Source organism: Macaca thibetana, chromosome 5 (genome assembly GCF_024542745.1).
Source record: "Macaca thibetana thibetana isolate TM-01 chromosome 5, ASM2454274v1, whole genome shotgun sequence".
NCBI lineage: Eukaryota > Metazoa > Chordata > Mammalia > Primates > Cercopithecidae > Macaca > Macaca thibetana.
The window spans coordinates 60,546,556-60,572,721 of record NC_065582.1 but is presented as its reverse complement, the minus strand read 5'-3'; the positions used below and the strand labels follow the sequence as shown (position 1 = coordinate 60,572,721).

Here is a 26,166-nt window from a genome sequence, read left to right as displayed (position 1 = left end):
GACTTAACGTCTAAAACACCAAAAGCAACGGCAAAAAAAAGCCAAAACTGACAAATGGAATCTAATTAAACTGAAGAGCTTCTACACAGCAAAAAAAAACTATCATCAGAATGAACAGGCAACCTACAGAATGGAAGAAAGTTGTTGTAATCTAGCCATCTGACAAAGGTCTAATATCCACAAAGAAACAAATTTACAACAGAAAAGCAAACAATCCCATCAAAAAGTGGGCAAAGTATATAAACAGACACTTCTCAAAAGAAGATATTTATGCAGCCAACAAACATGAAAAAATGCTCATCATCACTGGTTATTAGAGAAATGCAAATCAAAATGACAATGAGATACCATCTCACGCCAGTTAGAATGGCGATCATTAAAAAGTCAGGGAACAACAGATGCTGGAGAGGATGTGGAGAAATAGGAATGCTTTTACACTGTTGATGCAAGTGTAAATTAGTTCAGCCATTGTGGAAGACAGTGTGACGATTCCTCAAGGATCTAGAACCAGAAATACCATTTGACCCAGCAATCCCATTACTGGGTATATACCCAAAGAATTATAAATCATTCTACTATAAAGACACATGCACACGTATGTTTATTGTGGCACTATTCCCAACAGCAAAGACTTGGAACAAACCCAAATGTCCATAAATGATAGACTGGATAAAGAAAATGTGGCACATATACACCATGGAATATTATGAAGCCATAAAAAAGGATGAGTTCATGTCCTTTGCTGGGACATGGATGAAGCTGGAAACATCATTCTCAGCAAACTATCACAAGAACAGAAAACCAAACACTGCATGTTCTCACTCATAAGTGGGAGCTGAACAAGGTGAACACGTGGACACAGGGAGGGGAACATCACACACTGGGGCCTGTTGGGGGGTGGGGGACTAAGGGAGGGATAACATTAGCAGAAATACCTAATGTAGGTGACGGGTTAATGGGTGCAGCATACCACCATGGCACATGTATACCTATGTAACAAAACTGCACGTTCTGCACATGTACCCCAGAACTTAAAGTATAATAATAAAAAAGAAATGTTATTTCTACATACTACCAACGAAAAACCAGAAACTGAAAGTAAAAGAATAATACCACTTACAGTAGTATCAAAAATTTCAATACACAGGCATAAATCTAACAAAAGATGTGCAAAACCTAAACATTAAAAACTACAAAGTATAGCTGAGAAAATTTAAAGAAATACATCAATGAGGTAAAAAAGAACCAATTTTACTTTAAAACGTACTATAAAGCTGATATAATTAAGACAGCGGGATATTGGTGTCCAGATAAGACAAATAAATCAGTGGAAAAGAATAGAGTTCATAAATAGATACATACATATATAAACAACTGCAAAGGAGCAAAAGTAATTCAATGGAGAAAGGGTAGTTTTTCCAATTGGGCATCCAATGCAAAAAAGTGGCCTGGATCCTTACCTCATGCCTTGTATAAAATTTAACTCTATGAACCATAGATGTAAAGGTAAAACCTAAAACTATAAAACTCCTAGAAGAAAACAGAGAAGAAATCTTTGCAACCTTGGGTTAGGCAATGATTTCTTACATGACACCAAAAGCACAATTCATAAAAGAAAAAATTGATGAATTATTTCATCAAAATTAAAAATGTTTGGGTCCAACACTGTTAAGAGAATGAAAAGAAAAAAATGAGTCCATTACCACTCTGCCAGTGAGTCTCACACCCCACTAATGAATGAATTCTTAGTTCCTTAGATTGATAATACAAGTACCTCTTTGAACAGGTTCCTAAAAACTAACTGATCTTTCCCAGACAGAGGTGGAAGAACAGTACACAGCAAATATGCTACAAGCTTACTCTACTAGTAGCCTGGTTGAGTGTGGAGCTGCCTGTTGTTATGATATGTAAAGCTGAAATAGTAATTATCAGAGGAAATGTCATGTGGGGTTGCCAGTTGAGAAGTACCAAAACAAATGGTCTTGACCTAGGCTCCCAAATTCAAAAGGAACAAAGAGACAATCGAGATCAACAGAAATCAGTGTAGAAAAAGTCAGAGGCAGGTGGAAAGAAGACCACCTACCTTTATCTGGGCTGGTATTTGGGTGGGTCACTTAATGGAATAATCCACCACCTTCAAATGGCATGCAAAATCCAGTTAAAGAAAAAAGCAGAGCAACGCAGACACTCAACTCTCATTCTTATCTCTTCATGCATACGCTACCATTCTAGGCTCTGATTCCCTGAATAAAACCAGTTATTTTAAGCCTTTGAACCATTCCTTCTTCTGCTCCTTCTGCTTGAGATTTCCTTCTTGCACTCCACTTGTCTTCTGTGGAACTATTAAATACCACTCATTTTTCAAAAAATGTTACTAAGCTTCAGTTGTCTTATTTGTTTCCCCCTGGTATTTGGATCTCAGTTTTATCTAAGAATTCTGGCTGGATCATTCTTATGAAATTAATAGTTTCTCACTGCTTCAAGTACTCTCCTGACTCTAGCCAAACTCCTCATCAACCAACTCCTGTCCCACACCACTCTTATGGTGGCCAGTTAGCTGTTCTTATGGGATGGGGATATTCTCACTACAAACCTAAGAAATAATGCTAATGTTATTGTGTCATTACAGTGTCATTAATTATTTTAGATAACATATACCATGCACTTAAAATGTGCCAGACACTATGCTCACTGCTTTTTCATCATCTCATTTAAGTCTCACAACTTCAAGAGGATTCTTGTGTTCTTATACTCATTACACAAATGAGAAAACTGAGGTGCAGAAAAGCTAGGAAACTTGCTCGAGGTCACAGACCTGGAAAGAGGTAGGCTCTGAGCCCAGACAGACTAAATCTAGAGGCTAACTGAGTTCTTAACCACTGGTCTATAATGCTGCCAAAATGGGACTTACTACCTTTTTCCTAACTTCCCTGTTGCTCAAGCAAAAACGAAGCGTCCTCTATCTCTTTCCTTCAAATCCCCTGATCCCCAATCTCCCTGTGCCCAACTTAGTTTACTTCTTATCTGAATGATGACAGTAGTCAACTAACTGCACTCTGCTATAATGCACATTCCCCATAAAAATCAGACTGGGCCTTCTAAATTACAATTTGATCATGCCACTCTCAACTGAATTCCTATAACCCATGCAGTGGTCCAAACTCCTTAGCACAGAGAAGACAGGGCCCTTCACCATCCAGCCCTTTCTACTCCTTTGACTGCACTTGCCATCTCCCTATATAAATATTCCAATTCCATTTACATCAATATTACATTCAAACTAGCCTTATTGCAAATCTTTAACAAAGCATATTCCTAATGCCCTCAGTGTCGCCAATATTGTTCTATTTGGGATGCCTAGAGTTTTTATATACTACATTCATATTGGTATTGCACGTTTCAGCCTAATAGCACCTTCCTTGAACATATTTTAATAATAATCGTGTAACAGTTAATATTTAACTATTACATAACAATAAATTAACAATGTATCAGATACTATTCTAAATCCTTTACACATTTTAATATTCATTTAATCATTCCAACAATCCCTGAGACTGTGGCAAAAGAGCCAGCAGTTGCTGCCACTTCAATATACTTTGGAATACATTTCCCTCCCCAAATTAAATTCTTAAGGTAAAAAACTGTCCTGTTTATCTTTGCAGCAGCTGTTCTTCTATAGTGTCTGGTACATAATAGAAACAGGAGTTCAATAAACATCTTTTTAATAAATGGCCAGAGAGCTGGGCCCCTAGGGTTTAAATGCACACTTGGAAACTCTTGCTGGCCATTAGCCTTCTAATCTTCAGAGCACGAGAGGAGCATAACAAACATGTTTAGCGTCTAGCAGAATTCTGTGTAAGCCACAAGTACCACCATACGGTTCTGCTTAAATATACACACATCCTCACGTATACCATCAAGCTCTTTTTTTTTTCCCTGCAACTAACTTCTTTAAATTTTTACAAATTTACATGTACCCAACCAGCATTCAAAAAAGATTTGTCGGTCAACGACGACGATATTAAACATTGTATGTGAATATGAAGTCTCAAAAAAACATGGAGCTTACTTTGCTCTCTCAGAAAGTCGATTTCTGTAGCCATTTCGATACAATTTTAGTTTGGAGTTTTCACCACCTTTACCTTCCTCTGAAAGACACAGAGCTTGCTGTGCGGGAAAACAAAACTAAGCCAACGCTCGGTTGGTTGTCAAGCGCTCCAGCGGTGCAATCTGCATCCTACTCACGCGGCATCTACAGCCCCGCCACGCTTCCTTCCCCCGCGCCCCAGACGAGTCCCAGGCCCTGGAGAGAGACTGAAGATTGCTGGGGGCGCGCCAGGTGAATTCTGTTCCACGTTCAACCGAATCCCACCCTGGTGGGAAGAGGACTTGCTCGATACAGGCGTCCCGCGGGTCACTCTGGGTCTCGTCGGGCCACCTAGGAGAGTGCCGCGGGAGCTGGAGGGCAGCCTGAGAGCGGCGTTCTACGCGGAGCGGCGTGGGTTGGAGAAGACGACGCCAACACGGCTGGGAAGCCCCAGGCCAGCAGCGGAAGTCCACTCGGCCCGCCCTGCGACTTTGAAACCGGTGCCCCGAACCACTCCTTGGAGACGGTGACGCCGCTTGCGTCATCACGCGGGCGTTGGCGCTTACGCCATCGCGCGTCCTAGAGTCCTAGCACGCTATTGGCTGGCTGTCAAGCAATAGGAGGAGTCGTGAGAACCTAGGTGACAGCTGAGCCACCGGCTTGGCGCGGCGGGCAAACTGGTGGGACAGTGTCTCCAGGTGGTGGGGCCCAACCTCTTTTTTTTTTTTTTTTTTTTAAACCCAAAATGCAAACGTGAGTAGGGCATGAAATACACAGTTTAAATGCCCTCACTATCTTTGGGTTACTAATATACTAAGCCTTTCTGGACTAAGTAAAGGATGCAGGTTCATGCGGCTAGGGGTAGAAGCCAGACTTGGGTCTTCAGAATCTCCCACCAAGGCTGTACCTCTGGAGGAGTTCTGTGTTTCGATTTGGTCATCTCAAGAAGGTAAGTACCATCCTGCCAAAGGAGACAACTGTTGTTTAAATATTTAACTGTGTAGTAATAAAGCATGTAGTTAGAAGTATTCAAAAGATCTTGCAAATTCAGCAGCTATTTCTTCAAAGATAAGCTTTTTTCCTCAAATATAAGGAAAGATAAAAGGTACTTTTTTTTTTTTGCAAAAAACAAAACGGTAAAACTTACATTTGTGGATAGATTACAATTTTCATTTTTGAAAATTGATTTTGTCTGGATTTTTTTTTAATTATTTAACATTGGAGGAAATCTCACCACTAGCAACAAATATGTTAATTTGAAGCTAGCCACTAGTTTTGCGCTTTTAATAAATTGTATTTTTATGGATTGAAGTAAAGTTTCACTAAACAGGCATGTCATAGATGCAGCTTCATTTGGCTTTCTGTTTAACAGCTTAAGAGTTTTGTTGTCCTGTACTCATAATGTCATATAAAGTAACCTTAGCGATATGTGTTAAGAAATTTTTAAAAATGTATTCGAATATGTGCAGTTAGGCATCTGAAGGCCTGACTCAATACTCGCTGTTAATAGAATGAGATGGTCCCTTCCTCTAAAGACTAGCTGTTAAATATGGATGTGTAGCTTAATAATCATTGAAAAGGTCTAATCTAGCTTTGGGTCGTGGATAATTGAACTTGTTCTGATTTTTAGTAGCTATAATGTTTACACGAAAACTTTTTACATAAAGGGAAAATTGAGTGTGCAAGCTCCAACTCGTTTATGGAGTTCAGTATATGACTCTTCATAAACATCTCACTGACTCTCCGAGGACTTGCTTGTAACTTCTCCCACATTTGAACCTTGTATATTGTCATACTGTATTTCTACTTGGCATCAAATAAATAATTATAGACTTAACTCTATGCTTACACCCAAACTGGATGGAAGCAAATACCTTCTGGCTATAATGATGAGTGGTAGTTACATAAAGTGAGTATCTCAGGTGAAAATTTTTGTGTCTGCACTCGATTTTTTTTAGCTTACATAATCATAATTATGATCGTGATAGTTTTTTGTTTTTGTGTTTGTGGTTACAAGATTTTAGTAGATGAATTTTAATGGAGTATTTTCAACGTAAGTTTCATCATTAGGAAACAAAATTGTTTTCACTTATCCTTAAAGGATCCCTCTCGTGTTTCTCCTTTTCACACGTCCTGAGTTCTCTATCCACTTCTCCCAAGGTAGGTGCCACCTTAGTACTTATTTCATGCTCCTTCCTGCATTATCTATCATGTTTTGTAGTTTGTCTCCAGGCTCCATCATAATACCTGGAACACAGAATTGATTAAATATCTGATGGAAGGAATGAAAGAATTCAGTAGATGTTCCTGGAAAGTATCTATTAGTATAAATTGAATACAAGGAATGACAAGTGGAAATGTACGTACTCATAGATAATTGTATAGATTGAAAATTAGTGACTTTCACTAACATTAATTCGGTTGATCAATTGACATTGAGCACCCAGTACTATGTGCAAAGTACCATGAAGAATACAAAGTTAGAAGTTTAAGCAAGGGTCAGAATAGATCACACAGCTGGCAAGTGCCTGAGTTGCGATTTGAACTCAGGCAGGATGGTTCTAATTTCACAACTGTTAACCGCCATGAACATGCCTCCCCAGGAGTATAGTATAATCTAATTTATAGCTGGTATAATTTATAGTTTTTGCTTATATAGCCAGTTAGCCTGTAGTTGTATTAAATGAATTATTTCTGTACATGTTCTGTTGTAATCTTAATGCTTTACAGTTGATTTTCAAATTATTGCACGGTATTTTTATTTCTGAATCACCCTTCCTTCTTCTAGGAAACCACTCAAACTTTAGTGGAACGATTAGAAGTCTTCAGATGTTCACCTGTGGCCCTTCAACATTTTTCTTTCCTGGAAAAATCAAGTGTCGCTGCTTCAGTGTTCCAAGCCCCTCCCCCAGAACGTGTAGGAAGCTGGGTGGAGCCTAAAGCCGAGCCCTCTGCGTTGACCTCGGCTAAGAGGAGGAAGCCAGTGTTTTGAGAAAAGCTTCGTGGTCTGTGTTCTTTTGTTATTCCCTCTTCTCTCTGACCTTCCTTTCGCGGTCGCGAGGTCTTGTCTTTCGCTTGATCTCTGGAAAACAATGAAAAGTATTTTACTTTTCAGTTGTCTCCTGCTAATTGAGCGTACTCCCACTGTCAGGCTGACTTCCTCGTTTCTTCGTTTCTTCGTTTCTCTTATAAATGGGCGGGGCCTCGGGGCGGTATGGAAACTGAAAAGAAATCATTATTGTAGAAAAACTAAAAGAAATTTTGTTGAGCAGAGGAATTTGGAAATTTTCCTTGCGGATCATTTGGTTGAGAAAACACCTTTACCATAATTTATTTCTTTTAAACTTTGTGGACCTTTTTTTTCTTTTCCCGGGTTCTTAATGCTCCAGTGTTCGGTCTCCTTTCTCTTCCTTCGTTTCCTTTTAGAGGTCTTTCCAAGTAAAGAGAAAGCAATCAGAATAATTGAAAATTTATTTTTTTGACTTGTTTTAAGAGCAATTTGAAGAATAGGGGTTAAAAGTAGAAACAGATTAACAATAAACATTGTATTAAGAAAGTCTAAACAGGCAGGGCGCGGTGGCTCAAGCCTGTAATCCCAGCACTTTGGGAGGCCGAGACGGGCGGATCACAAGGTCAGGAGATCGAGACCATCCTGGCTAACCCGGTGAAACCCGTCTCTACTAAAAAATACAAAAAGCTAGCCGGGCGAGGTGGTGGGCGCCTGTAGTCCCAGCTACTCGGGAGGCTGAGGCAGGAGAATGGCGTAAACCCGGGAGGCGGAGCTTGCAGTGAGCTGAGATCCGGCCACTGCACTCCAGCCTGGGCAACAGAGCGAGACTCCGTCTCAAAAAAAAAAAAAAAAAGTCTAAACAGCCAAACTTGAATTGCAGGACAGTAATCATCTTGATAATATGCATTATGACTTTTCGGAAACGTTCAGCATATATAATATAAAGGGGAGAAGAGGCAGCCGCCATACTCTTAGGAGACCAGCCTTATTTTATTTATTTATTTATTTATTTATTTATTTATTTATTTATTTATTTATTTATTTTTGAGATGGAGTCTTGCTCTGTCACCAGACTGGAGTGCAGTGGCGCTATCTCAGCTCACTGCAACCTCCGCCTCTGGGTTCAAGCGATTCTCCTGCCTCAACCTCCCAAGTAGCTGGAACTACAGGCTCGTGCCACCACACCCAGCTAATTTTTGTACTTTTAGTAGAGACGGGGTTTCACTGTGTTGGCCGGGATGGTCTTGATCTGCTGACCTTGTGATCCGCCCGCCTTGGCCTCCCAGGGTGCTGGGATTACAGGCGTGAGCCACTGCGCTCGGCCAAAAAATAATTTTAAACCATTCAGTTGCCTTAAAATAGTAATGCGTGTCTGTCATAGTATAAAATGCAAATAGGTTTTTAAAAAGTGATGAAGTTGAAAGCAAAGCTTCCTCCTTCCCATATCTGCAGGCAGATAATTCCCTTCAGGGAAGCAACCACTGTAACCACCTCGTTTGTTGGTGTTTCCTGAGATAGTGTATGCATCACAAGCATATATGCAAATAAACTTCCTTTTTATTAAATAAACGCACCTTGCTTTTTTTCACTTCACAACGTATTTTAGCATAGATGTTAATTTAGAGCTGCCTCATTCATTTTAGCAGTTATACAGTGTTTCATTGTATGATATAGCATAATTTTTTTTTTAACAGTCCTCTACTGATGGGTATTTAAGTTGCTTCCAACATTTTGTTATTATAAACAATGCTACCACAAATATCCTCAACACTTATGCATTTTGAATATGTGCAGGTATAGTAACTCCTAGAACTAGAATTATTTTTGTCGAAGGATATTTGCATTTTTATTTTGATACTGACGTATTGCTCTTCACAGAGGCTGTATCAATTATGCCTCACTAGCAACATTATGATTTTTTCTCAATGCCCTCATTAACACAGCATGTTATCAGACTTTCTGATCCTTGCCAATCTAAGTGAAAAATGGTAATTTATTGTGGTTTTAGTTTGCATTTCTGTCATTGTAAGTGAACATTTTGCATTTTCTCTCTGTGAGCTAACTGGCTGTTCATAATTTTTGGTCACTTGTCTGTTAGAGTGTTGGTCTTTTCCTTATGATTTCTAGGAGCTCTTTACGCATCAAAGAAATTAGTTATTTGTATCAAGTATGACTTGCATATACTTTTTCCCAGACTGTCTTTTGATTTTGTTAATGATAGACTTTTGGGGTAAGGGGAACTTGGGAAGGAGGTTTTTGCTTTTATTATATTATTTATTAATTATTAAAAAAAATTTCAACTTCTATTTTAGATCCAGGGGATACATGTGCAAGTTTGTTACATGGTTATATTCCATGATGCTGAGATCTGGGGTATGAATGATCCCATCACCTGGGTAGTGAGCATAGTACCCAGTAGTTAGTTTTTCAAACTTTGCCCCTTCCTTCCCATCCCCCTCTAGTAGTCCCCAGTGTCTATTGTTGCCATCTTTATGTCCATGAGTACCTAATGTTTAATTTCCACTTATAAGTGAAAATATGTGGTATTTGGTTTTCTGTACTTGCATTAATTTGCTTAGAATAATAGCCTCCAGCTGCATCCATGTTAGTTTTGTTATATTTATGTAGTAAAATGTTTGGGTTTTGGTTTCTATTTTAAAAGGTTTTCTCTACTAATGCAGGGAAGGCCCAGAATTGGGGCTCAGCCCAGGAGGGTTCTTGGCTTCATTCAGGAAAGGGTTCACGAGCAAAAGCAAGTTTATCAGAGCAACAAACTACGGGAAAATGGCTGCTCCATAGACAGAGTAGGAGCAGCAGCTCCCATGAATTGTTGGCTAGTTATATACTTGACAATTCCTTGATTATATGCTAAATAAGGGGTGGGTTATTCATGTATTTTCCAGAAAAGTAGGAAGGGTTCCCAGAACTGAGGGTTCCTTCCTTTTTTAAACCTTATAAGGTAACTTCTAGGAGTTTACAAACATGGCATTTGTAAACTGTCATGCCACTGTTGGGAATTTCTTTTTGCATACTACTGCATTATAATTAATGTGTAATGAGCAGTGAGGGCAACTAGAGATCACTTTTGTTGCCATCTTGGTTTTAGCTGTTTTCTTTTGCTTCATTTTGTTTTGATTAGATTCTGTTTTAATCAGTGGGGCCTTGGTGCTCAGAAAACAGGTCCAGCTTGTCTCCTACCTTACTACTATTAAGATTTTATTTAACTCTCTTTTTATTTCTTGTTTTTATATGATTTTTATGCTTAAATCTTTGATTCATCTAAAACTTACTTTGGTATAAGGATCCCACTGAATTAAATTTAGGACTGCAAAATGAAGCAACTGATATTGGAAATGGGGACTTCATTGATTAGTTACATGAGAACCATCCCAAACTGCCGTAGACTTATTATATATTATTGCCCCAGCACCTGGTATGGTACCTGAAATAAGATGAATAGTTAATAAATGCTTGATAAACTAAATTGAAGGGAATTTCTGGGTTTATCATCTTTGTTATTAGCCGTTGTATTGATCTGATACGTAGTGTTAAATGACACTACGTGATGGTCATGATGACGATATCACGAACACAGTAGGTTTCTCCTGCACATTAGATCCAGGGACTAGAAAAGTTATTCACTCAACAAATAGTAAGCATCACTTATAGGCATTCTAGCTGGGTTCAGGGAGTCAATAAACAAATATGTCATGCCATGTAAGTGCCATGTAAGAATAGAAATAGAGCAGTGTACAGGTTAATAGAGAATGACTAGGAGGGGAGCGCTAGCCCAAGAGGTCAAGGACATTGACATTTAAGTTGTCTTTACTTAATGAGCACAATTTCAAATACAAAGAAATTGAAAGACTGTGGGGGTTAAATCTCAGAAGATTACTGAAGGAGAATCATCTGTCTCTAGTTTATGTTATTTTTAAACTAGACCATTAACTACTGGGCAGGATGGACTATACTTTTTAGGTTAATTTTTATAAATATTATGCATACTTAGATTGACATGAATGTTCTTTAAGCAATATAAAGTTTTTAAAAAAATAAACAAATTTGTCATTGCAATAAGAAACTAAAGTTGTTTATGCAATTAAAGCCAAAATTGTATTCGGTCTTTGGACTGATGAGCCATGCACTATTGGTCTTGGCTACTTGTGGAAGTCTAGTCACTATTTCTTACAGTAATTTTCAAATAATGCTCAAAGAAACCTTAGTGGGGAAAAGCAGAAGGAACCAGTAGAAAGGTTTGAGGTACTCACTACCTAATTCTTAACAATGGTAACTTTGCTTTTATCTTTTACTTCTTATCTTCCAGATAAAATTACATTTTGAAGTAATTTGAAATCTATGCAAGCTTGTCCAACCCAAGGCCCATGGGCTACATGTGGCCCAGGATGGCTTAGAATGCAGCCCAACACAAATTCGTAAACATTATGAATTTTCTTGTGATTTTTTTTTTTTTTTTTTTGGCTCATCAGCTATTGTTAGTGTCAATGCATTTTATGTATGGCCCAAGACAGACAATTCTTATTCCAATGTGGTCTAGGGAAGCCAAAAGATGGGACAAACCTGCTATAAAGTCTACCTCACTCTGACCATGAGACCCACCATGTGTGCATAGAAATGATAGGCCAGTTTTAGGAGCATATCACTGGATGTCACTGGTATGGTTTTATTCCATTTAGACATAGAATTGATTGCCTGAATGTGCTGGGAATTAAGTCCCTAGTGGAAACTCACTGATTAAGATAGGGATCTCTTTAATGTATGCAGAATTTTTGTGGATTTGGTGGTTGTATGAAGAATAAGTGAATCTGCCAGAACTTCCTAGTAGCTAAGGTATATATTGCCAAAATTGTCAAGAATTATCAAGCTCTAAATTAGGAGAATAGCATTTTCTTTCAGCCTATTGGTGTCAGAGTCAGTCATTCAGCATTTTTAACGTCCTGATTTATTCTTATTTCTTCCTATATGCTGCATGAGGATGCTTATTACTACCAAAATTTAGGGTAGAGGATTATACTTTTTTTTTTTTTTTTGTAGAATGTGCCTTGATGTTTCAACTAAAGAAAATAAATTTATTATTGAGGTATTTTATTCCATGCAATCCACTTAAATCAGAATCAATTTATATAGTTTTATCACTCATTGAGCTTATATCAATAATGAAGAATATGAGTTGCTGAACATTTCTTCTGAAATGCTATTAGCTTTCTACAAATGGGTTATAATACCAGAATTGTTTAATTTTAGAGATTATCTAGTAAAATTTGTGAGCATATAGTGAAACTTAGTAAAAGCTATATGCTTTAGAAAAAGGTTTTTAGAGGTCTTGGATTTCTTATGTTATGCAGAGCTTGTACATTTGGATCTCCCACTGCTTAACTCGTAGTAGGTTTTCAATACATATTCACTGATTTAAATTAATTCCAAATTTAGTAACTTCATTAATTACAGTAAAAGATTGTAAATAACTTATGAAGCAAAGGAAAGCATTCAAAGATTTCAGATAAAAGAAGTTACAGTTTGGAAAAGTCATAAGGTACTAAGTGAGATTATCTTTTGGATAAAATTACAGGATCTAGTATAATTTGGGGGTTCCACCACTCCTGAAATAAAATTTTCATCTCCTTGCAGATTCCTGAAATGTCTTCATCTGGGAAAACATTGCTCACATTGGTTTAATTTCTAGATATGCTAGTCACATGACCTTGGACAAATCTGTTCCATTTGTATGAGGACAATAATAGTTTCTCTGCAAATTTGTAGTGAAATTAAATGAGACAATGTTTAGAAAATGCCTAATCCATAGTATTCAAAAATTTTATCAATGCATTACAATACTATACCCCTCTATTGAATACTTAGAAAACTAATTTAAAATGCAAAAACTGCTCTTTTGTAGGTACTCAGTCTATTTCAAAGTTTAAATGATTGCAGATTCTGTTCCCATTTTTCAGTTGGAGAGAGGTAATTAACCAAGCAAGCAGTCATTTAACAGTTAAAATATTAAAAACGAAAGTGTATATGCTGGGACAAAGGAAGGCAAAATTCAGCTCTACTAACTTTTAAATGATTGGAACTCCCCATCCCCAACCCCCATGAAGAAAAGGATTTTGGCCAAAAGAACAGGTGTTAACCAGCACTGCTTCTACTGATTTATGGAGATTTTTTTTTAAACTAGTTGAATTTTATTATAAAGATCTTGATTCCCAGAGGATCCAGTAACTGAGACACCTGCACACTTTACAATAAATAAAAGACAAAGGATAACATAAGAACCCATGGTGCTTGAAGTTGTGATTAAGTATATAAACAATTTTTGCAGTAGACTTAATTACAATTAAGAAAATGATTTTGATGCACTGTTTACAACAGCACTAGAGCCAAGTCTAGACTTTTAACACTTTTATCATTTTTCGTGTTGAGACTGATAGTGTTTCTATGACAGCAATTAAAAAAAAGGTACATAAAAAAGTGTTAAATCTAGAAGTTTTAAAGCCTCTAGGAACTAGTTACCTATTTTAGACTAGAACTCAGAGTCCGTGCTTTGGCACAACACAAGATAGCCTTTTGGCTCCCAGGACTATGCTCTTGCTGCCTTTCCCGTCTGCTGTTTGGCATTGAAATTTTCATTTCATTTCCAACTAAAGAAAACATTTGTATATTGTTAAAGAGTTTGTTTTAATATATTTTTCTTTAAGAGTCTTCAGATGGATTTTAAAATTGAACACACTTGGGATGGTTTTCCAGTGAAGCACGAGCCGGTATTTATCAGGCTGAATCCAGGTGACAGAGGAGTGATGATGGACATTAGTGCTCCATTTTTCAATGATCCTCCAGCCCCACTTGGAGAACCAGGAAAACCTTTCAATCAACTGTGGGATTATGAAGGTAAGTGGTAGTAGTGTGTTTTATTGCAAACATAAATCTTCTTATAATAACCTCTCACAGAACTATTATTTTATCTTGCTGTTGGGAAGAAAGTGCTTCTGAGCAATTGACATGTACAGTTTCTGATACTTCCTACCAATCTCTCATTCTGACTTTTTCTCCATTACCTATATGACTTTAACTATATAGCTAGAAGAGTTAAAAAATGGCAATTACAAATCCAGATTTTTTTTTTTTTTTTGAGACCAAGTTTTGCTCTGTCGCTCAGGCTGGAGTATAGTGGCGCAGTCTTGGCTCACTGCAAGCTCCGCCTCCCGGGTTCATGCCATTCTCCTGCCTTAGCCTCCCGAGTAGCGGGACTACAGGTGCCCGCGACCATGCCCGACTAATTTTTTGTATTTTTAGTAGAGATGGGGTTTCACTGTGTTAGCTAGGATGGTCTTGATCTGCTGACCTTGTGATCTGCCCACCTCAGCCTCCCAAAGTGCTGGGATTACAGGCGTGAGCCACCTTGCCCGGCCACAAATCCAGATTTTTTTATTGCCACCTTATTTTCTTCCTTTATTTCTGTTACCTATGCTGAGAAGAGTTCAAGATTCCTGTTTTGTATTTAAGTATCTTTAAATTACCACTCTAACCTTATAAATCTTCTTTATGGAAAATTTGGAGTGTTTTACTTATTGTAGAAACACTATCAACCTCAATATGAAATGTAGTTTTTACTTTATACTGGCAACTCATCACACATATCAAATTAAGACATGACATAAAATTACACTGTTTCAGGTTTGTTCTATGATCTCCTTCTGCTGTATCCTAATTAAGCTATCCGATTCATCTTTATGAAATACTCTTCATGATGCCATTTCCCAGATCATAAATCATTATTATCCCTAGGATAAAGTTCAAACCCTTCCTTTAAGCTTTCAGCATACTTATGAATTGGGCCACCATATTCAGCCAAAGCTCTTAACCTATGTACCTTCTCATTCTATTCCCCCTGCCTCTAATGCATAGTTCAAGATCTAATTCATGTTGCATTTCTTCAAAGAAGATTTTGATGAATCTTCTAGTCAATATGTCTAGTTTATGCCATTTGTAAGCACACATTTTGTCAGTGTTAATTTGTCATATGTTAAATATATATTGTCTTTTATTGATACAAAACTGGTATATTATCCTCTTATTAATGGAATACACACTAATGTGACTTACCTGCTAGAGGCACTACAGACATGAAACTCAACAAATTCTAACCTCAACTCACCTACTTCTTTCATAAACCAGTTCTTTACCTAATTGCCCAATATCAATAAATGGTATTAACAATACATTAAATCACCAAATCTAAAAAATTGTGAGATCTTTCTAAGATATCCCTCTTTGACACTTTGCATTATTTGGATTTATTTACTAAGTCCCATCAGTTTTGCCTCCTAAGTATTCCTCTAACTCAGTATCTCCTCTTCATCCCCACTATCCTTTCCAAAAGTAAGGCTTTCATAGTCTTTTACCTCGGTTAGTGCAGAGCCTTCTAAATAGTCTTTTAGCCCTTAAGCCCATTCTTCACTTAGAAGCCAGAGTGCTAAATCTAAAATGAAAATTTAAACTCACCCTTCAGCTACTTAAAAACCTTCTCAGGATCCTTTCCTCTCAAGGTAAGTTTTGCCCTTCTTAATATGATCTCTATATAAGACTTTCCATGACCTGGCTGCTTATTCTCTCTGTAGCACCACCAGCTCCTCCTACATTGAAAGGTTTGCCTGGTAAGACTGAACTGTTAATATAGTTCTTTAAGCTACAATATTTCCTAATTGTGTACCCTTGATTTTACTGTTGTCTTGCCCTAGAATGCTGTTTCTGTCATTCTTCACCTAGTTCCAAATCATCTTTCAAGACAGAGCTTAAATAGCAACTTTTCCAGGAATCCTTCACTAAAGTACTTTTTTGAGCTAAGCATCTGTTTTCTTTTTTTCTTGTAGCAATGTATGCATCCTCCCTTTTGGAATTTTTATTAAAATTTTCCACATTAGTATCTGATTAGATTGTAAGCTAATAAAGGTATTTCCAGAATCTGATATAGTGTTTAACACAGAGAAGCTGCAAAAGTATTTGTAAGGTGATGATGGAAAGTAGAAAGCAGAAGATATATATGTGCATCTGAGTGTGTGTGTGTGTGTGTGTGTGTGTGTGTGATATACACACATATATTTATAGTGAGAGAGAATATGTGTGTGTGCGTATGTATGTATATATCTATTTTATATATATGGAGAGAAAGAGAGAGATCTATTTTAAGAAATTAGCTCACACAATTGTGGTGGCTAGCAAGTCCACTCTTCCCTGGGTCTTCAGTCTGCCAGCTGGAGAGTTGATGTTGCAGTTCAAATCTGAATGCTGTCTGCTGGCAGAATTCGTCTCTTGGAGGAGGTCAGTCTTTTTTTCTATGAAGGCTTTAAACTGATTGGATAAGCCCCAGCCACATTATAGAGGGAAACTTGCTCTACTAAAAGTCTGCTGATTTAAATGTTAAACTTATCTTTAAAAAATGGCTTCATAGAAACAACTAGAATAATATGTTTCAAAATATCTGGATACCATGGCCTAGTTAATTTGACAGATACGATTAACTATCACAGTAGACATTCTCATTTATCTAGATAAAAGATTCATAAAGGGACAATAAGATTCTCTGACTTGCTGGCAGAACTATGTCTATGTTTTAGCTCTTTTATTATAAAAACAACACATGGAAAACTGGAAACAACCTAAATGTCTATCCATAAAGGATTAAATGAATAAGTTATAATATTCTATAAAATAATACTATTCAGTCATTAAAATAGTATGGAGAAGCACAGAAAAGGTCTGGCAGATTTTAGACCAAAGGGGAAGAAAAGGACATGACTTTTTACTTCATACATGTATTGTTTTAATTATTTGAAAGAAAGATGTATTATGTTCAAAATTAAATTTTAAAAATAGCAATATTCAGAAATTTCCAGGAAATTATAAACAAGAAAAGAAAGATCACCTACCTAAATTCCTGCAATCACAGATATGCAGTCATTAACATTTTTGTGCACATTTTGGAGACATCTAGACATAGACATACATGAAATTTTAATGTCACACGCATTTTGGTGCTATTCTGCAGCTGACTTATTGAATATCATGGATATCTTCCTATATCAAAAAATATTTAATGGTATCTTTGATTTTAATAGCTGCATTGTATTCCATTGCATGGAATACATGAATTCCATAATTTACTTAACAGTTCTTCTGTATAATAGGAGATTTATTTAGAGAATAAGAGATAATCTTATGTAATAGGAGATAAATCATTTAGATCATTTCTAATTTTTGAACAGTACTCTAATGAATAGCATTATACTTAATTCTTTTCCCAGTTGTCAGATTATTTTCTTCAGATACATTCCTAGAAGAAGATAACTGGCTCAAAGTTTATGTGATAATATTAATTTCTTTACAACTTGACCAGCACTAGTTTTAATTAATCTTTTAAATATGTGGCAATCTGATATGCGAGAAAATTGTTGATGATTTATTTCCTATATATTTCTTCTTCCAGGCAATGTCTATTTTCTTTGCTCTTTTTCCTATTGGGGATAGTATTGTAATTAAAAATAGTCAATTTATTTTATATTCTAAAGGAATAAACAAATTATTTATTGTTGGAAAGCAATATTAAATTTCTCAATATGTTATATCTCTGTTTTCAAAAGTTGTGGAAGCATTTTTCTTGAATGATATAACTGAGCAGTATTTAGAAGTTGAACTTTGTCCGTAAGTATAAAATGTTTTTTCTTAATTATTACTACATAATTTGAGCATATTATTTTCTAGTTATAAATGATCTGGTTTTAGTAAAAGCTCATTAATTCAAATTAACTAGTAAGAATGGTACTCTGAATTTGTTTGAATGATATACTTTTATATATTTCTTAGTTTCAAGTACAGAGCACATATTTAGAATACATGTTTAGAATATACTCATATTATAAAGATTTGAAAATCCTATGTCAATATTTTCAGTTCAGTAATGTAGATTTTTCTAATAAATTAGAAGATAATTTTTGTTTCAAAATGAAAAGTCATTATAAAACAAAGTCTTTCTCATTATTTACTCAATAAATTTGCATTATTATATATAGCTGTTCAGAAATAAAAAGAGAGATATGTATATAATTAATTGAGCTAGCTTATAAAAATGTTTCTTTTAGGGGATTTTTAAATGACTAGATGAAACTTTAATTTTATGTATTATATAATTATGTATTCATGTATTCCATTCTTTATTCATCATGCATTTATTAAGTATATGATGTGTCACTTTTGCATTCAGCACCAGGGATAAAAACTAAATCATATATAGATTTTCTTAGATTCATTAAAAATATTAACCTTGGACTCTCTTTGTTCAGGTTTTTTTTTGTTTTTTAAAAAATTTTTTTCTTATTATTGTACTTTAAGTTCTAGGGTATATGTGCACAACGTGCAGGTTTGTTACATATGTATACATGTGCCATGTTGGTGTGCTGTACCCATTAACTCGTCATTTACATTAGGTATATCTCCTAATGCTATCCCTCCCCCCATCCCCTCCCCACAATTGGCCTCGGTGTGTGATGTTCCCCTTCCCGAGTCCAAGTGATCTCATTGTTCAATTCCCACCTATGAGTGAGAACATGCGGTGTTTGGCTTTCTGTTCTTGTGATAGTTTCCTGAGAATGATGGTTTCCAGCTGCATCCATGTCCCACAAAGGACACAAACTCATCCTTTTTTATGGCTGCATAATATTCCATGGTGTATATGTGCCACATTTTCTTAATCCAGTCTGTCACTGATGGACATTTGGGTTGATTCCAAGTCTTTGCTATTGTGAATAGTGCTGCAATAAACATACGTGTGCATGTGTCTTTATAGCAGCATGATCTATAATCCTTTGAGTTTATACCCAGTAATGGGATGACTGGGTCAAATGGTATTTCTAGTTCTAGATCCTTGAGGAATCGCCACACTGTTTTCCACAATGGTTGAACTAGTTTACAGTCCCACCAACAGTGTAAAAGTATTCCTATTTCTCCACATCCTCTCCAGCACCTGTTGTTTCCTGATTTTTAATGACTGCCATTCTAGCTGGTGTGAGATGGTATCTCATTGTGGTTTTGATTTGCATTTCTCTGATGGCCAGTGATGATGAGCATTTTTTCATGTGTCTGTTGGCTGTATGAATGTCTTCTTTTGAGAATTGTCTGTTCATATCCTTTGCCCACTTTTTGATGCGGTTGTTTGCTTTTTTCTTGTAAATTTGTTTGAGTTCTTTGTAGGTTCTGGATATTAGCCCTTTGTCAGATGAGTAGATTGCAAAAATTTTCTCCCATTCTGTAGGTTTCCTGTTCACTCTGATGGTAGTTTCTTTTGCTGTGCAGAAGCTCTTTACTTTAATGAGATCCCATTTGTCAATTTTGGCTTTTGTTGCCGTTGCTTTTGGTGTTTTAGACATGAAGTCCTTGCCCATGCCTATGTCCTGAATGGTATTGCCTAGGTTTTCTTCTAGGGTTTATGGTTTTAGGTCTAACATTTAAGTCTCTAATCCATCTTGAATTAATTTTCGTATAAGGAGTAAGGAAAGGATCCAGTTTCAGCTTTCTACTTATGGCTAGCCAATTTTCCCAGCACCATTTATTAAATAAAGAATCTTTTCCCCATTTCTTGTTTTTGTCGGGTTTGTCAAAGATCAGATGGCTGTAGATCTGTGGTATTATTTCTGAGGGCTCTGTTCTGTTCCATTGGTCTATATCTCTGTTTTGGTACCAGTACCCTGCTGTTTTGGTTACTGTAGCCTTGTAGTATAATTTGAAGTCAGGTAGCGTGATGCCTCCAGCTTTGTTCTTTTGGCTTAGGATTGTCTTGGCAATGCGGGGTCTTTTTTGGTTCCATATGAACTTTAAAGCAGTTTTTTCCAATTCTGTGAAGAAACTCATTGGTAGCTTAATGGGGATGGCATTGAATCTATAAATTACCTTGGGCAGTATGGCGATTTTCACAATATTGATTCTTCCTATCCATGAGCATGGTATGTTCTTCCATTTGTTTGTGTCCTCTTTTATTTCACTGAGCAGTGGTTAGTAGTTCTCCTTGAAGAGGTCCTTTACATGCCTTGTAAGTTGGATTCCTAGGTATTTTATTCTCTTTGAAGCTATTCATGATTTGGCTCTCTGTTTATCTGTTACTGGTGTATAAGAATGCTTGTGATTTTTGCACATTGATTTTGTATCCTGAGACTTCGCTGAAGTTGCTTATCAGCTTAAGGAGATTTTGGGCTGAGACGATGGGGTTTTCTTAATATACAATCATGTCATCTGCAAACAGGGACAATTTGACATCTTCTTTTCCTAACTGAATACCCTTGATTTCTTTTTCTTGCCTGATTGCCCTAGCCAGAACTTCCAACACTATGTTGAATAGGAGTGGTGAGAGAGGGCATCCCTGTCTTGTACCAGTTTTCAAAGGGAATGCTTCCAGTTTTTGCCCATTCAGTATGATATTAGCTGTGGGTTTGTTCTTTGTTCAGGTTTAACTGTCTCTTGGGAATCCTATTTACCTGGTTGGCAAACGATTTCTTTTTTCCTGTAGATGTACACCTATTATCTAAATTGTAGCACATTTAAAATTAATAAAATGTTTAATAATGAAATATTTCTTTATATTGCAGTTATTCATTTGAAATGCCATTTAAATGCTTCTCTGCATCTAACATTTAGAAGCCATTGCTCCTTTTGTAGGCTGGACAGAGAGCTCCAAACGATTGATTGAAATGAGATTTTTAAATATTCTTTTATTTTCCTTTATTTTGATATTCAGCTAAATCGAATGTAGAAAAGTCTAGCTGTTTGCATTATGTTTTTAAAGAAGAATAATCATATACCTTTGTGTGTCACATGTCAACTAACATGCCAAAATTTGTTATTGAAAAATATGATTAATTCTCATAGACTGCCATGAGAAGTAAGAAAATTTCAACTATTGTGTGCTTATTTTTACCCTACAGGTGAGAAAACTAAGGCAAACATTCCTAACTTGTCTAGAGTACAGTAAATAACTTGGATATCCTGAAGTTTTGCCCTTAGTTTTAATTTTATTAGATGATAATATTGGTTTATTTTCATAAAGTGATGACTTAAAACTAGATGAATGGAATAATTAGAATCTCTCTTGTTAAGAAATTACACAGTAATCATTGTGTATAAATTAATAGATTTTAAAGGTTAAAATATTCACAGAGTAATTTGGGTTTCTTATGTATCAAGATAGTTAATAATCAAGAATCATAGTTTTGCTTCAGGCAATCATTTCCTGTAACAGTTAACCTCTAGGAAAGCAACAGGAAGAATTTATTCTTATTTGCAAGAATTTTTTCTCCTAGGGTGTACCGCTAAGGCTGCATAATAACAATAAAAATAATCAGAAGACTTTTAAATGGAAAAGAATACTTGACTTCTGTTAGAATAGTTTACTGAAGGAAATCTTCCCTGAAAAGCTCTCAAAAGAGTACCTGTATAGAAATGTTTTAAGATATAGGTATTTCTAGAGTTAGTGAATTTGCTTCATGTAAATACATGAAATCCTTTGGTTCTTAATGACCTGGCTAGTCCCAATTGTACACTGTTATTAGAATTTCCCTTTGAGAAAATACTGTGTTCCTTTTTGAGAACATGATGCTGAACGAATGGTAGAAAACAGGAAAACACAAGAGGCAGACAGGTTGAAGGCAGTGTGTGGAAAAAAAATAGACAAAGATGAAAATCTTTAGCCTGTTGACTAATTGTAGACTGTCTGTATTTTGCATTTTTTATTTTCCTAATGAGCTACCAGATAGTTTTCTTTCAGAACTAACCTTTATTAAAATTGTTGAATTCAGACTTGGAAATTGTTGCTTGCTTCAGTTTTTGAAACTCGTTTTATAAAAAACTCCAAATAACATGGTATCTCTCTGACCTTTTTCATACTTTGTGTCATCTAACCAAATGAAGTATTTTATATAACTTTTTCTTTAAAGAATATAAAAAGCAATCTAAACATGAAACTTTATGCATTTGGTGGCAGTTGTCTGGAGTGGTAAACCCAAAGATGTCATTTCTAAGCAACTGAACACACTGGCTCTCCCTATAATTATCCAATATTAATATTGCTTCTCTTTTTTTTTTTTTTTTTGAGACTGAGTCTCACTCTGTTGTCATGCTGGAGTACGGTGGCACTATCTTGACTCACTGCAACCTCCACCTCCCGGGTTCAAGCAATTCCTCTGCCTCAGCCTCCCAAGTTGCTGGGACTACAGGCACACGCCACCATGCCCAGTTAATTTTCTTTTTTTTTTTTTTTTTTGGTATATTAGTAGAAATGGAGTTTCACCATGTTGGCCAGGATGATCTCAATCTCCTGACCTCGTGATCCGCCCGTCTTGGCCTCCCAAAGTGCTGGATTACAGGTGTGAGCCACCACGCTCAGCCTGCATCTTTTAATTATTTAGAAATTTAGTTGCAAGCACACACATTCCATGTATAAAGGATAGTGAAGAAAATAACATGTTTTTCAAACACTCATAAGGAATCTCAATTTTGACAGCCACGGACAGCATTTAGTGCTTTTACTTTCTGGAAGAAGAAATGTGTGGAAAGTAAGTAAATAAAAATATGAGGCAAAATCATTACATACACAGTAATACACATATTTATTTCTATGTTTAAAGTGTAAGCCCAATTTTATCTTTTGTGTTCCACATGTTGTTTCTGTAGCAAGAACTTCCTTTATCATTCAGAGTGTCCAGAGGAGAGACAAAATGGGAAGGCAAAGCTTGTCTCCCTTGGAATTATTTTCCACCAAATGTGACAAAATTCAATTCATTTGCAATTCATGGATCAAAAGATAAACGAAGTTATGAAGCTCTTTACCCTGTACCTCAGCATGAACTGCAACAAGGACAAAAACCTGATTTGTAAGTAGAAAATAAATGAAGATATATTCCAAATAAACGAGTTTTTTGGAAATTAAGTCTTAGTGGAGCAGAAGTAACCCTTTTGATCAAAGAAGATGACATATGTGCACAGGCACCTAGTAGAGTCCAATGTTCACTGATGGTCCTCAGAATATACTTGGTAAACTTTGGGCTGACATTCTCTCTCTCACTACTGTCAGTAGAACACTTATTTTTCCATAGTGGTTTGCATGTGAGAAAAGTAAATGTTGCAATAGCTGATATAGAAGTATGTTTGCAAATTCATTTAAAATTTCTTTCAGAGCTAAAGGGCCAGAGGCGTCAGTGTTTCCAGGTGTGAACAAAGGGTCCCTGTTGCAAGGAAATCTGATCTTCAGTTATCTCTCTAGTTCTCCTCTTCTGGTAACCTCATAAGGATAAAAATATCAACTATGTTTCTAGGCAACATTGCTTATGATAAAAATGACCCTTAAGTGGTAAATTACATCTGGACTGAGAATAATTTTGGATGAACTATAAATATATGATGGAGACAGCGTGGCTTTGGGATTCTCCTTTAACAGTCATGTTCCCTGTGCGAACCCTGGAAGCTATGGCTATGGAGTTATTCCAAGAGATAATGCTCTCATGGGGCAGCAGGCATTTGAGCCAAGGTATCTGCTATGCTTTCTCAATTTGAGTCTTGTTTCCTTGCACCTGTAGCTCTCACATGGGTAGACTAGAGCTCCTGGCCAGCGTTGTGAATGCTTCCTGGACTTCTGCAAGGACTACTCCTTTAGGGAGGAAAGCCAGATGCTGTCCTGGGGCAAGCTGTGATTGCTGCTCTATATCTCTCTAGGTATACTCACCATGGCCAAGGTAGTCTGGTGAATCTGGGCATTTGGAAGAACCTAACAGAGACATCCTAGTGAGCACTGCACTATAATACACGGACATTCCTGCCTTTTTACCTGTGGAATGTGCTGCATTGTCCTCCCTCACCCTGTTTGCCTTCTCCTTCCTTTCATGCTCGCTCTTCATGCTTCTTTGTCTTTATCACTTCTAGCATATTTCTTTTTTGCTTGACCTTTTTTCCCCTTTTCCCTTTGCCTTTCTCCCCAGTCCTGACATAGCTTTTACTTAGTCTTTTTTCCCCTTCCTTTTTCTTATCCTTGACATTTTTTTCCCCGTTTTTGCTTGACTTTTTTTTCCCTTTTTCCTTTTACCTTTCCCCCAGTCCTGACATAGCTTTTACCTGGTCTTTTTTTCCCTTCCTTTTTCTTATCCTTCACTGTTTTTTCCTTAATCTCTTACTCTGGGATTGACAACTATGACTCAAAAACTGATTTATCCTGGCCAGGTGGGCAGAATGAGACAAAAACATAGTTGCAACTGACTCAAGGTCCTCGTATCAAGATGTCATGTCTCCCTGGCTGTTCATCAGCTAATACCTTCCTGTATTCAGGCTCTTCATTCATACATTATTGGAAGCTTATCGGAGGTGGAAGTACGATTATACATTGGCCAGGACAGAGCCAAGGCAGAGTGACTGCCTACAGAGTGGGGCTCCACTGCAGCATGTTAGCTAAGCCTTTCTCTCCTCATTAAGCCACTAGAGAAAGCTTCTTAATATAGTTAAATGGTTTTCCTGGAAAGAAAAGAACTGGGATTAACACTCTTTTACATTAACCTCTGTTGCTTCGGCAGACAAGGGAATTAAGAAGTCTATCTTCTTATCTATGGAACTGAAACTTTTTAAAACTATTGCTTATATGACTGATATAAATTATGTCAAAATTTGAATATAAAAACATATGCAAGAGCATAATATGATTTGTTTAAAGTTGGATGGAATGAGTCATGTTTTGAGAGTTGGTTTCTCCCTTCAGCTATGAGGGAGCTATTTGCAGAATTGAAAGAAGAGGGCTTTGAGATGTAGGTGAATGTTTTCAGAGCTGAGTGTTTGATAGCTAGAGTGAGAAAACTGTACATATAAAATATGTCTTACCTTTAGTATTGCTTAAAATAGAATGTTGTCCTCTTACAGATGTGACAAAATAAATAGCCCTTCAGGACAACTATTTCACAAATGCATAATTCATTTCAATTCCCACCTTCTTTTTCTTTGCTTTTAGCCATCACCTAGAATACTTCAGACCTTTCAATTTTAACATGCTGCTTGGAGAAGAATGGAAACAACCGGAATCAGACCTGTGGCTAATAGAGAAATGTGATATACAGGAGTGTAATAGATAACCATACTGATCATTTTTCTCTATGTCTTTTAAGATAAACAAAAAATAAATATCAATTTTTTAAGATGTCATGCATACATTTCAACAACAAATATTTTCATAGAAGTCACTGAAAATATCTGTGGCAAATTGCATATGATTAACAAGACAATAGATGATTCTTTGTAGATGTTTCATCTGTAAAGTCACAGTGTTTCTCACAGTCACTTAGTCCAGGATGTTACATTCCCAGCACACAGTACAGTTATTCTTGAGAACTACAGGTGAGAAAGGGGGGACAATTGAGTTTGTCCAAGGCCACCTAGAGCACTGTCCTGCACTACCTTGTGATTCAGCTATTTCATTCCTAGATATACACCCCAGAAAAATGACTGCTCATAGAAGCTTTATTCACAATAGCACAAAACTGTAAACACTCAAATTTCCATCCATAGGAAAATGGATGAACAAACTGCAATATAGTCAGCGGAATACTGTTCATTAAAAAAAGGACGCTGATACATGCAACAACCTGTATGAATCTCAAAAACATTAAGTAGAGCAAAACAAGCCAGATATAACATACTATCTAATTACTTTTACATTAAAGCCACTTCTAGGCAAAACTAGCATTTGATGATAGATACCAGAGTAGTGGCTGCTTTGAGTGAGGGCAGGGAATTCAAATTGAATGGAAAAGGAGCCTGAGGAAATGTTCTGGGGTGATTGAAATGTTTTGTATTTTGATCTGGATGACGGTTATGTAGTTGCATACATTTGTCAACATGCCTCATGCTGTATGTTTAGATTTGCGATTTTAGTATATGTAAATTAATTCATTAATAAAATACTATTATAAAATAAGCTATAAATTAAATGGAATTAACTTCAAGTTTACATTGAGTTTATATGTGTCCATTGAACAAT

General features: G+C 36.5%; 3 protein-coding genes across 12 annotated transcripts in view; 1 reads left to right on the top strand and 2 right to left on the bottom strand.

Annotated features, from left to right (window-relative positions):
- Positions 1-4,176, bottom strand: part of SCLT1 (sodium channel and clathrin linker 1) — a 214,627-nt gene extending 210,451 nt beyond the window's left edge. For 2 of the 4 annotated variants that reach the window (XM_050791221.1, XM_050791223.1), the window contains exon 1: positions 4,073-4,176. In XM_050791221.1, coding sequence (XP_050647178.1) covers positions 4,073-4,106 — 34 coding nt within the window. In that variant the 5' untranslated portion in view covers positions 4,107-4,176. The remainder of the gene's footprint in view (positions 1-4,072) is intronic. The other 2 variants (XM_050791219.1, XM_050791222.1) reach the window with 1 other exon arrangement.
- The window catches only part of LOC126955052 (peptidyl-prolyl cis-trans isomerase A-like), a 789,087-nt gene that overhangs the window by 124,327 nt on the left and 638,594 nt on the right, over positions 1-26,166 (bottom strand). The gene's annotated exons all lie outside the window — the stretch shown is intronic.
- C5H4orf33 (chromosome 5 C4orf33 homolog) lies at positions 4,624-26,136 on the top strand. 7 transcript variants are annotated; one of them, XM_050791227.1, is made up of 9 exons: positions 4,725-5,039; positions 6,312-6,449; positions 6,879-7,095; positions 13,814-14,003; positions 17,753-17,813; positions 22,657-22,708; positions 22,827-23,026; positions 23,729-23,864; positions 25,141-25,223. In XM_050791227.1, exons 4-8 carry the CDS (start codon positions 13,823-13,825, stop codon positions 23,862-23,864), a joined length of 630 nt encoding a protein of 209 aa, XP_050647184.1. In that variant the 5' UTR covers positions 4,725-5,039; positions 6,312-6,449; positions 6,879-7,095; positions 13,814-13,822; the 3' UTR covers positions 25,141-25,223. The 7 variants fall into 7 exon arrangements, 5 of the variants coding, with proteins under 5 accessions (XP_050647183.1, XP_050647186.1, XP_050647184.1 ...); XR_007725794.1 differs by lacking the exons at positions 6,312-6,449; positions 23,729-23,864 and adding an exon at positions 23,468-23,679 and having other exon boundaries at positions 25,141-25,260; XR_007725793.1 differs by lacking the exons at positions 6,312-6,449; positions 23,729-23,864 and adding an exon at positions 23,329-23,679 and having other exon boundaries at positions 25,141-25,260.

What these genes read in the sequence shown, in the direction of transcription:
- C5H4orf33 (XM_050791226.1), top strand. Translation starts at nt 13,823, where the DNA reads ATGGATTTTAAAATTGAACACACTTGGGATGGTTTTCCAGTGAAGCAC. An exon ending in GAAGAAGAAATGTGTGGAAA is followed by an intron (nt 22,709 to 22,826) that starts GTAAGTAAATAA and finishes TTGTTTCTGTAG; the next exon opens with CAAGAACTTCCTTTATCATT. An exon ending in CAAGGACAAAAACCTGATTT is followed by an intron (nt 23,027 to 23,728) that starts GTAAGTAGAAAA and finishes TTGCACCTGTAG; the next exon opens with CTCTCACATGGGTAGACTAG.